Here is an 11,195-nt window from a genome sequence, read left to right as displayed (position 1 = left end):
TTTTGAGGTTGAAAGTTCAAACTGAAACCTTTTGGCACTAAACCCTAAACCAGGTGTGATTGTGACTTGTGGCAGACACCTCCAAGTTAGATGGACGATCATGATTCAATATCCGTGCAGAATCGAGTTTCATTTCCTATACAGAAATGAAATTAACCTTATACCAAAAAAAGAAAAAAAAGAAATGAAATCAACTTTTTTATTTTCAAATTAAATGTATAATTGACATCGATGTAAAATATCCTACTATATCTCATAATTACTATTGATTATGTCACTTATATCAACATGTTTATATTATACTTTTTTTCTTTATTTAATTGGTTTGAGCGTTTTACTCAGTTGATGCGGAGAAAATTTTGGATACATCAGATATAGGTATAATTTTATCTAGTGAAAAAAGTTTTTACGATTTAAAGGGAATAATAAAGAAAAGCAAGACTATAAATGAAAAATAATTTTTTTATTTGAAAAAAAGATGTATATAAAAAAGAATTATTTGATGGGAGAGTTGGTTGTTTAACACACTATATGTCAACATGATACAAGAATTTTGTAATCTCATCAGTTCGTCTGTCTGTTTGTATCGACGAAATAGTGACGAGGTATTTGAATTTGTATTAAGGGTATTCGTATTTGTATTGATAATCCTACTGACCCATTTAAATTATTTAATTATTTAATTATATATTTATGTCCATTTATACTATTTTTATTTATTAATTTGATTTTATTTAAATAATTAGAATTTTAAAAGTAAAATTGATAGATTAATCGTGTTTTGTGATATGATATAATAAACAAGTCATTATATTTGTATTATTAGAAGGGGTGTAAAATGAGTTGACACGACACAAATATATCAACACGAACACGACACGAATTTTTATTCATATCAAAATCTTCAACACTAACACGACACAAATTTTTTGCGGATTGACACGACACGAATAATATGCAAAATAAAAGTCAAAACGATGATTGACAAAAATATTAAAAAAGAGAGTAAATACCCTTTTTGGACCTAAGCAAATTTTACGATGCTTGCAAAAAGACTAAAATGGATCCACTTTATTTGAAATCGTGGTCCCTCACAAATTCAAAAAAGATCCATAATAGTCCTCAAAAGGACTAAAATGGGTCCACTTTGAATTTCTTAGGGACCACGAATAGTCTTTTTATTTGCTAGGGACTAAAGCGGGCATCGTTAAATTTGCTGAGGACCGAAAAAGATATTTATTATAAAAAAAATGTGTCAGAATTTCAAAAAAATTAAAAAATAATAATAAAAAAGTAAAAATAAAATAATTAAAAAAATATGGGTCAACACAGACACGAACACGGCACGAATTTTTTCCGTGTTATTTTTTCCAACATGACACGATTTTTTTTGCGAGTCAACCCGAACACTTATTCGAATTTTCATATCGTGTCGCAGATCGACCCGCATATCATAACCTATATTGAAACAGTGTCGATGATATTTATAGGCATTTAAACTTCTCCTTCTAAGAGGAGAAGTTAAATCATTGCTACACTAACATTGAATTGTGTGTCGAATCTTTTCTTTTATTTTTTTTCAAAATTGATGGAAACCCACAAATAATGTTTCAATTGCATAAGATCTCATTTCTCATGTTAAAGGAAAAGTATTTTACCCATATTCATATTTGGAATGTGTTATATTTTTAAATTTTTTATTTATAAAATACATTATGTATTTCTAAAATTACACTAAGTTATATTATGTACTTTTGAAAATACATAGTGTAATTTACAAAAAACTGTAAAAACAATTTATAAACAAATCTTTCCATGCCTAACAAGTCCCTCATAAAATAGTTAAGTGATTTTTTTTTGGGAAAACATTTTCTTCTTTCAAAGAAGAAAATTTTTCTCATGTTAGTGACTCATAATATAAGTGGAGCCCACAAAATAGTAAAGAGAAAAAAAGATTCAAAGTGGGACCCACTTCTGTTATGAGTCACTAACATGAAAAAAAATTTCTCCTTTAAAAGAAGAAAATGTTTTCTCTTTTTATTTTTAAGGCAAAACCGCAAAATCATATATGGGTTGAACAAATTTCAAAATCATTAGCATATGTAGCTAAAGCTTCTCCGTCCAAATATCCAAAAAAACAAAAAACCTTCTCCGTCCAAATGTAAAGATAATCATTAATAGGTGGAATGAAGAATTAAATTTTAAAACTTTTATTTATTAAATTATGGGAAATAAGTCTTTCATGTAGTATGTTGTATGAAACAATTTTGTGTCATGCACACATACAAAATGAGTGGAACTCTTTTTTTCTTTTTTTCTTAGTGGATTTCACCTCTCTCTTTTTTGTTATATAAGACAAAATTGTATGATACAATATGAAAAAGATATTCTCCTTAAAATATTAGTCCTTGAATGACTAAAACTCAATGAAATAAAATATAAAGACTAATATTTAATTAAAAATTATAAAAACTAAAATTTAAATAAATAAAAAATATAAAGACCAAAATTTTATTTCAACACTGTAAGTTTATGATATAATACAAACTATTCATGGTGACTAGTGTATACGAATACAACAATAGTTAAGTAGTTCTTCGCTTTTCTTAAGAACATGACAGATTTTTACTGGCATAACTTCTATATAAAATTTAAAAATTCTGACATATTCCTAAAACCATGGCCAACAAAATTCTTAAAACAAAGAAATGTTGGGATAAAAAATATGCCTCGCCTGCTAATTAACCTCGAATATAAAAGTGGAAGCATTACGAGTTACTATCTTCAAATCTTTCCTGTACAAAGATATTACCTTTGTCATCCCTTCCTATTCTCATGTTGTCATCAACATATCTATGAGATAATGGAATTAAGAAGCAACAACAATTTTCATCAACATTAGTATAGTGTTAAAAACAAAGACAGACAATCAGTTTAATGATGCTCAGTCCATGTTATAAGTTAGGCTCGTCCACGAAAAAATAAAAAATCAGTTAAGACTTTAAGATTATAACGGTTGCTCAACTTGCGTGAATAGAGATGAAGGTTGATTATCCATAACTTCGTCTTTGTATATTTGTAAAGAGGTTGTTCTTAAATTTAAATTTTAACCTTTTGGTCATAAGGCCACATGGAGCAATCTTATTGTTGCCGCGGACTTGCCCTCACTCAGGACCAAGGTAATTAAAATTGAGATTTTATGTAAAATCGAAAGGGGGATAAAAAATCATAAAACGTAAAATCGTAACATAAAAAAATGGTAAAAAATCTTAAAAACATAAAAGTGTTTGAAATATTTGTAAAATCTTGTTGATGGAAAAAAATCGTAGTGATAAATCGAGATTTTAACTACCATGCCTAAGACTTAAGACTAGGCCAACAAAATAATAGAAAAAGAATCTTTAAAAACAAAAAAATCAGGATACGTGATTTCCAGCCATCCCTCTGGATTGAAGATGCCCAACAAAAGATCATAATTTTTCCTAAACAGATTCATCAACTGTGCATGCAAAGAGGAAAAATAATTTAAACAATGGAAAATTAGAGTGAAAAATCTGATTAGCCTAGAAAAAAGTGTAACATATGAGTAGCATACCTGATCAGGAGTGATTGTGGAGTTTTCGAAATTGATGTCAACCCTCTGTGAATTTCAAGTATTAGCTAATTAGGTAGTCATTGGGCAGCAACAATAATACATTACAGAGAAATAAAGTGACCAAACAAGAAGTGGAGCTTTTAACTGTTGTGGAAGCAATCTTGAAAGACGCCTCAATACTAAGTTGTCCTGACATCAAACTCAAACCCCTTGCACTGAACTTGATCACATTAACTGCTTTGCTCTCCATTTTGAAATCCACATCACAAACTTTTAAACTCAGTGGATAAAAATATAAACTTAAAAAGTATTGGAAACTGAGCATAGTTTGTATCTTCTAAGGTTTAATGTGATCAAATGAAATCTAAAGTCAAAAGAAAAACGGCCTTAGCATACAAAATTTGAGAATTCCATAGTATTTGTTTTGTACCTTTGATATATCAATGGTCTGAAAAAAATCATCCAATGAGATAATCTCTCTGAGGCCTAACTTGGTCCTCTTTGCTCCCAAAATTGAGATTGTACTGTAAACAAGCCTCCAACACCCAGCCACCTTCCAATAATATAAACATAATAGGAAAACTCAAAACGCCAATTACAAATGAGAAAAAGGTTTGTTCTTTTAAAGGATTGTATCCTTTTAATTTTTAATACTATCTACTACGTGTAGTACTAGTACATAGTTATAATATGAAGAAAAAAAAATTCTTCTCATTCACTTCAATTGACATGAAGAAAGAAAAAAAAAAGTAACTTTTTATATTACAACTATACACTACTCATAGTGTGTTCTTTAAAACGAGGGAGATTGACCATTTTGCCACGTTTGGACAAAAAATTTACCAAACTGCCACGCTAACAGTAAATTTTGTCAAAATGCCACGCGGCATAATTCGCTACACAGTGTAGCGAATTATGTATGCAAGTAATTCGCTATACAGTGTAGCGAAATATGCCACGTCAGAACCAAAAATGCCACATGTCAAATTTTGCAATATTCGCTACCCTATGTAGCGAATTTTGCAAAATTTGACATGTGGCATTTTTGGTTCTGTGCGTTCGCTACACTGTGTAGCGAATTATGTCGCGTGGCATTTTGGTAAAATTTACTATTGGCGTGGCAGTCTGGTAAATTTTTTGTCCAAACATGGCACTTTGGTGACTGTTCCTTAAAACGACACACACTTGACCCGTGACAAATGCATAGTAAAGATTGAAGTTACCTTCTCCAATTCTAGAGTTGGGTGTGGAGTTGGATTCTGAGATTCTAGCTGCTTCACCAAACTTTCAATTTCAGATTTCTTGGCAGATGGGAGTCCAAAAATCCCCCATTTGATTCCTTGAAAGGTGTTTATTTGCAAACCGTTTCAATCAGATTACTCTTTCCACATTGTTAAGCAATGCTAAGCTCACAACAATAAAGGGATATGAAAATAATTGAAGTGGGATACCTTCCACCGCCTGATAAAGCTCTCTTTTCTTTTGAACAAGTGTTTCATCCTCAACTAAGCCTGAGCCAGAGCTGTGATCTGCAACTTTAATGATGGTGATGGGTCTAAACCATAATGGTCTCTCACCAAACCTTGAGGTGTTTATCCTTGAAGCCGGGACAAATCTTTGAAGATTCATGATATTCATGGTTCTACAAATCAGAGAACTAACATGGGAATCCGTCATTGATGGCTGGACTAGCTTAGTGACCATTAAATCTTCAAGACTTAATAACGTGGGATTGAAATATAAACTATGAGAGACATAAGAATGAAGCACACGAGAGGATCATGATCTGGCACTGGAGGTTGCTCTATATCGTTTGCTGATTATTAGGCTCAAATATTCGGCCAAAGGGAAACTGTGTACATGTTTGTATGCTTTTAAAATCAAGGTTGTGGATAGGTCTATCAAGACATGTGTGGCTTAGAATTACCATTCCAAGTACTTGAGGTTCATAAGAAGATACCGTATGCGTTGTCTTACTTGCTGACCTCATAAGCCTCATTACCCAACGGAGAAAATATCAATGAGCACAAATTTTGAGCATAGAAACATCGTAACGAAAAAGTTCAGTGCCACGGAATAGTGTTGGCTTGCACGTGAAGTGGTTTTCAACCGTTGATTTAAACGTGGGTAAATATTTTTTTTTTGGTATCAAATTTCACGAGGCCCGTTTTAGTCCCTAACAAATAAAAAGATGTATCGTGGTTTTTAAAAAATTTAAAATGGACCCATTTTAGTCCTTTTGAGGACTAATATGGATCTTTTTTAAATTTGTGAAGGACCACGATTTCAACTAAATAAGTTCATTTTGAATTTCTTAGGGACCTTTTATTTGCTAGGGACTAAAAGGGGCATCGTGAAATTTGCTGAGGACCAAAGAGGGTATTTACTCTTTAAACATTTTGAACTTTCGATACAAAATGTGAAACTAAGGCTGTGTTTGGGAGTCACTGTCTAAAAGAGGGAAGGGAAGGAAATGATTTACTTATACATTTTTCTTGTTTACAAGTTTAAAAAAAAGGTTTTATAAAAATTATGTTGTACGAAAAGTGATTGTGCTATGTTATAGAGATTCGTTTTTCGTGCCGTAGTTTTTTTTTTTTTTTTTGCTTCAAGAAATGCAAGCCCCACAAAATGTTGTGTGTAAGAAACTTTTTGTTATCATGTTGCATGATAAATGCAAATACCTTAAAAAAATAGAGGAAGGAAATCAGAGATTTCCGTAAAATCCTCCAAAATTCTTCTCATCCCTTAAAATTAAAATTCTTCCAATTTGGAGGTATAAGAGGGTAAATATAAAATTTCAACACCCAAAATAAAGAGAAGGGAATACCTTTTTTTTTTCTTCCCTTCCTTTCCATTCCATTCCTTGCCTTTGGATTCCCTCCCTTCCAAACTCTCAAATTGGGAAACTTTAATTTTAAAAATAAGAAGGATTTTGGAAAGTTTTGTAAAAATTCCTATATTCCTCCTCACTTTTTAAACTCACAAATAAAAAAAGAAATTAATAAAATCTTTCTCTTCCTTTCATTTTTCTCCTAAAAGTAACTCGCAAAAAGCAGTCTTGTTCGTATAGTGAGCGCACACAATTGGCTTTGGCCTTTTACGCCGCATACAACACCAGTGTCATGTTCAGAACATTAATTCATTTGAGTTTAAACGTAATGTGGAGGATTAGATAGGATACAAAGAAAGAATTTCTCAAGCTGCCGAGTTCAATTGCAAGGAAATGAGCAGAAGACACAAATATGAAAAATTGCAACGCAGAAGACGTTGAATTTAATCCTCAAATGTCTCCAATACAGGATATCAGGACCTGGCAATAATCCCAAAGAACTTGAAATAAAACTCATCGGTAACGTCCTTCAATTTAAGTAACAACAACTGAAAAACGAAACCAGAAGAAAAATTATAAGGACAAGTAAATTTTGCAAGTCAACAAGTTCCATAGAAAGAATGCACTTGGTAAGAATTAAAATTAAATTGTTGACTTTTATCTTTGCCTTCATTTTTTCCAATTTTCATCTCTATCAAGCACGGCCAGATGCACTCTAGTTAACAACACCCAAAACAGCATAGATAATTTAGAAGTTCATACGTAGAGCGGGTCACCTATCATCTTAAAATCACACACTGAAACTCAGAAAATTTTTAAACTAAATTCTAGTAGTACAATCAAAAACTTGAGTTGGAGTAAAGATACTTGGAACTAGAATCCACAAACATTGTCAGCAACAGAATATGGATTTCTTATTTATAACTATTAAAAATATGCTCTAGACAGCAGAATTTGATTGGTTGGACTCTTGCTGTTGTTTCCACTGCTCTGGGGTTAAAGCTTTCTTTACAGAGAGAGCATGAATCTGTTTCATTTCCTCCTCTAAGGCAGCATTCACCATTCGATGCCTCTCCAGTAGCCTTTTGCCTTCAAATTGTTCTGATACAATCTCGACTACAAAACTTGCACCGCACCTAATAGCCACATGAGAATTATAAGATTGTAAGATACAAAAGGGTGCAGTAAACAGTGCTATAAAGTAGGGACACAAAGTCTGTTAGTGGGGGAAAAAAAAACTTACCCTCCAGATGTATCAGTTACTTCCTGAAACACAAATACAAAAATATTAGGACAAACAGTTTGAGAAAAGGGTAAAAAGAGAAAGGGGCCGGGGGGGCCCCACGGGGGGGGGGGGGTGGTTCAAATGAAGATTACACCCCTGAAGTTTAGCTTGTTTTATTACACATAACTCCCATCATTAATCAACTTAGGTAAACAGTGAAACCGTTAAATGGAGGATTAGATTTAATGGACAAACACCTTAAACCCTTTATAAACAACCCCTGTGAAGTTTAACCAATTTTCACGTTTAATGCATAAAGTTTCACTTTTAACATATTATGCACCGCACATGGGAAGCTCTTTGTTAAATCTAGGGAAAAGTTCATAAACCCCCTTGCGGTTTAACTCTTTTATTCACTTACATCCCTATTCCATTTTTTTGTTATCAATTACCCCCTTGTGATTTTTTTCCATCCAAATCCATCTTTAACACTGTTAGTAATTAAATTAACTTATCCATTTTACCCCTATATTACTTGTTAATTAATCTTATATATAAGTTACATTAAAAAGAGAGAGGACTCTCACGTAAAAACATTATGTTGCCAGTCACTATTCTTGTTGGTTCTGCCTTACCAATCTTCCTATACATCTTGTTGAGATATATAGTCCCACATTGATTGGATGGGCAACTAATATGGCCTTTATAAGGTCTTGGGCACTCCCAGCCCTTGAGCTAGCTTTTGAGGTGGTGTATCTCAAGGTTCTTTACATGGTATCAGAGCCTCACCATCCCCTGCTTTAAAAAGTGGAATTAAAATTAAAAAAAAAAAAGCACAAAAAGGTAAACCAAAAATGGGCCTGTACAATTTCCACGCTTCTAGCCTAAAGGGCTCTTGCGTGAGGAGGCGTGTTGAGATATATAGTCCCACATTGATTGGATGAGCAACTAATATGGCCTTTATAAGGTCTTGGACACTCCCATCCCTTGAGCTAGCTTTTGGGGTGGTGTATCCCAAGGTTCTTTACACATCTCCATCAGATTTGAATATCTAAATGGAAGAAAACCAATCAATAGAACATACAAGATCACCCCACATGACCATATATCAGCTTTGGTCCCATCATAACCCTTTCTGTTAATCACTTCTGGAGCAACATAGGCTGGGGTACCACATGTAGTATGGAGTAATCCATCTTGGTGCTTAGACTCAGCAAGAGCACTTAACCCAAAATCTGAGACCTTCAAATATCCATTTTCATCCAATAGAAGATTTTTTGGTTTTAAATCGCAGTGACATACACCTCTGCTATGGCAGTAGTCAACAGCACTGATCAATTGCTGAAAATATCTCCTAGCATCATCTTGCTTGAGCTTTCCTTTCGATAGGATGGCGAAGAGTTCACCACCTTTTACATACTCCATAACAAAGTAAATTTTGGTTTTATTGGCCATTACCTCATAAAGCTCAACCACATGTGGATGGCTGATTAGTCTCATCACTGAAATTTCACGCTTAATCTGATCAATCATCCCTACTTTCAGAGCCTTCTCTTTATCAATAACTTTAATGGCCACACTCATGCCAGTTATAGGGTTCCTTGCATGGTAAACCTTTGCAAAGGTTCCTTGGCCGAATAATCTCCCTAGTTCATATCTTTGCATAGGCACATTTCCTTTCTGTTCCATAAAACCAATGCTAATATCAACAGTACCAAGTACAGGCAATTATGTGGACAAAAGCAGGAAAATGGTTCTCAAAAAACTCAAAGCTCAACCGTCTTCACAAACATCATGTTTTGAAATCACACAATGGCTTTGATTTCTAGCCACCTCAGTCACATGAGCACAAAGTAGATATGGGCAGTGGACTAAACATCCAATCTTGTCAAGGATGAACAAGGGTAGCCCAAATGGAGGTGCAACCTAATTAACCTCGGTGAAGGAGTTTTTGACCATCAAACACATCTTTCAGCATTCCCTGATTTTTGGGATGACACTAGAGAATGCTGAAGAATATGGACTTAAGGACATTGTTTGGACCTGGCAAGGAGAACAACCACAGCAATTGCAATTGCAACATGGAGTAGTGCAGAAAGAGGAACAGCCTTCTCATTCTGGCATATCACAGGTTGTATCACAACCAACAAAAATAGCAATAGGGAACATAATGTTTTTACGTGAGAATTCTCTCTCTTTTTTATGTAATTTTTATATCAGATTAATTAACAAGTAAAATAGGGGTAAAATGGACAAAGTTAGTTTAATTACTAATAGTGTTAAAGATGGACTTGGATGGAAAAAAACCACAAGGGGATAATTGATAAGAAAAAAAAAAATAGGGGTGTAAGTGATAAAAGAGTAAACCACGTTAGGTTGAACAAACTTTGTGCACCAACTGTGAAAAGTCAAAATAGGCCAAAATTTATGTCTGTAATGTGTGTATAAGTATAACATTCATAGATAACTACTATAAGTACCATAAAGCATATGAGCAGAAGCATCATGGAAATTTTAGACTGAGTAAAACTCCAATACTTTATCTAAACATCCAACCGATTATGGAGAAGCACCATGAAGCATGTATTATCACACAAACAAAATAAATAAGAAAAAATCTTACAATCCTAGTATGAGAAGAACAAAGCAGTATAAAACTGTGAAATGACAAAAGAAATTGCACATTACAATAGATTAATTCTGGTAGCTTAAGAAAGTCAAAGCAGGAGCCCTTTGAGATAAAGCTTTATTTCAACGAAAATCAAATTTCTTGCTTAGAAGCTGAACCTGAAACTTTTAGGTTCTGTACAAAGCTAATCATATTTTCCTAAAAGCTGAAACTTTTAACATTTCCAAACAAGTCTTTCTTAATATATCAAAAGCACTTTTGGTTTTTTTTTTTAAAAAAAGAAAAACCTCAACCGAATACACAACTTATAGAGACATGAATTTGGACAACTGAAAAGTCTGCATAAAGATTAATTAGGACTTAGGAGAGAAAATCAGAAAATAATAAGATGACCTGAGCAGCAGACAAATTGAATCAAACAAAATGAAAACATGTTATAACAAGAAAAATTGGAAAGAAAGGGCTTACGATATGAGAAGGGTTTAGTGTGGTCTTCAAGGATGATTCGACTTGTTCCTTCGTCACTCCCATCTCTCTTTACTTTATTTGCTTTCTGTGTCTTCTTTATCTGCCCTCAATTTCTCATCTCTCTCACCTTTTATATAAACGGAACGGATACGGCAAATATTCGCGTCTTCACTTTGCGTTGTTGACACGCCTATAAATAAAAAAAAACACAACACCGTTTGTAAATTTAAAATTGGGTTCGTTTGGAACGCATGAGTTATCTTCCATATCATCTTCTGTATATCTGTAGCTGTCATTCAGCAAGAGTGACACTTGATAAAAAAAAATATTTTTTTCTTCTTTTCATACAAGATAACAATGACAATCATTCTTCATCTTTTATTGAATAGATGTACTGAGTGAATGGTACAATAGTAATACTATACATATTTCCGTTTATCTACGT

The 11,195-nt window shown here is 33.2% G+C and overlaps 3 protein-coding genes across 4 annotated transcripts; all 3 read right to left on the bottom strand.

The window, feature by feature from the left end:
- Window positions 1-2,506: 2,506 nt before the first annotated feature.
- Window positions 2,507-5,483, bottom strand: LOC133291174 (fibrillin protein 5 homolog). 2 transcript variants are annotated; one of them, XM_061489391.1, is made up of 7 exons: window positions 5,047-5,483; window positions 4,819-4,934; window positions 4,026-4,148; window positions 3,741-3,839; window positions 3,596-3,640; window positions 3,426-3,499; window positions 2,507-2,853 (listed from the first exon to the last, which is right to left on the bottom strand). In XM_061489391.1, exons 1-7 carry the CDS (start codon window positions 5,297-5,299, stop codon window positions 2,769-2,771), a joined length of 795 nt encoding a protein of 264 aa, XP_061345375.1. In that variant the 5' UTR covers window positions 5,300-5,483; the 3' UTR covers window positions 2,507-2,768. The 2 variants fall into 2 exon arrangements, with proteins under 2 accessions (XP_061345375.1, XP_061345384.1); XM_061489400.1 differs by lacking the exon at window positions 3,741-3,839.
- Window positions 5,484-7,226: 1,743 nt separating this feature from the next.
- Window positions 7,227-10,956, bottom strand: LOC133291196 (protein BOLA2). The gene is made up of 3 exons (XM_061489421.1): window positions 10,751-10,956; window positions 7,672-7,694; window positions 7,227-7,564 (listed from the first exon to the last, which is right to left on the bottom strand). The coding sequence occupies exons 1-3, from the start codon at window positions 10,811-10,813 to the stop codon at window positions 7,369-7,371; spliced, it is 282 nt and encodes a 93-aa protein (XP_061345405.1). The 5' UTR covers window positions 10,814-10,956; the 3' UTR covers window positions 7,227-7,368.
- On the bottom strand, window positions 7,705-10,744 carry LOC133291187 (CBL-interacting serine/threonine-protein kinase 20-like). The gene has a single exon (XM_061489412.1). It carries the CDS (start codon window positions 9,340-9,342, stop codon window positions 8,614-8,616), a length of 729 nt encoding a protein of 242 aa, XP_061345396.1. The 5' UTR covers window positions 9,343-10,744; the 3' UTR covers window positions 7,705-8,613.
- Window positions 10,957-11,195: the final 239 nt, after the last annotated feature.

This window comes from Gastrolobium bilobum, unplaced genomic scaffold, assembly GCF_033153095.1.
Source record: "Gastrolobium bilobum isolate Gb01-03AN ecotype WA unplaced genomic scaffold, APGP_CSIRO_Gbil_v1 utg4377, whole genome shotgun sequence".
NCBI lineage: Eukaryota > Viridiplantae > Streptophyta > Magnoliopsida > Fabales > Fabaceae > Gastrolobium > Gastrolobium bilobum.
This window is presented reverse-complemented; position numbering and strand designations above follow the sequence as displayed.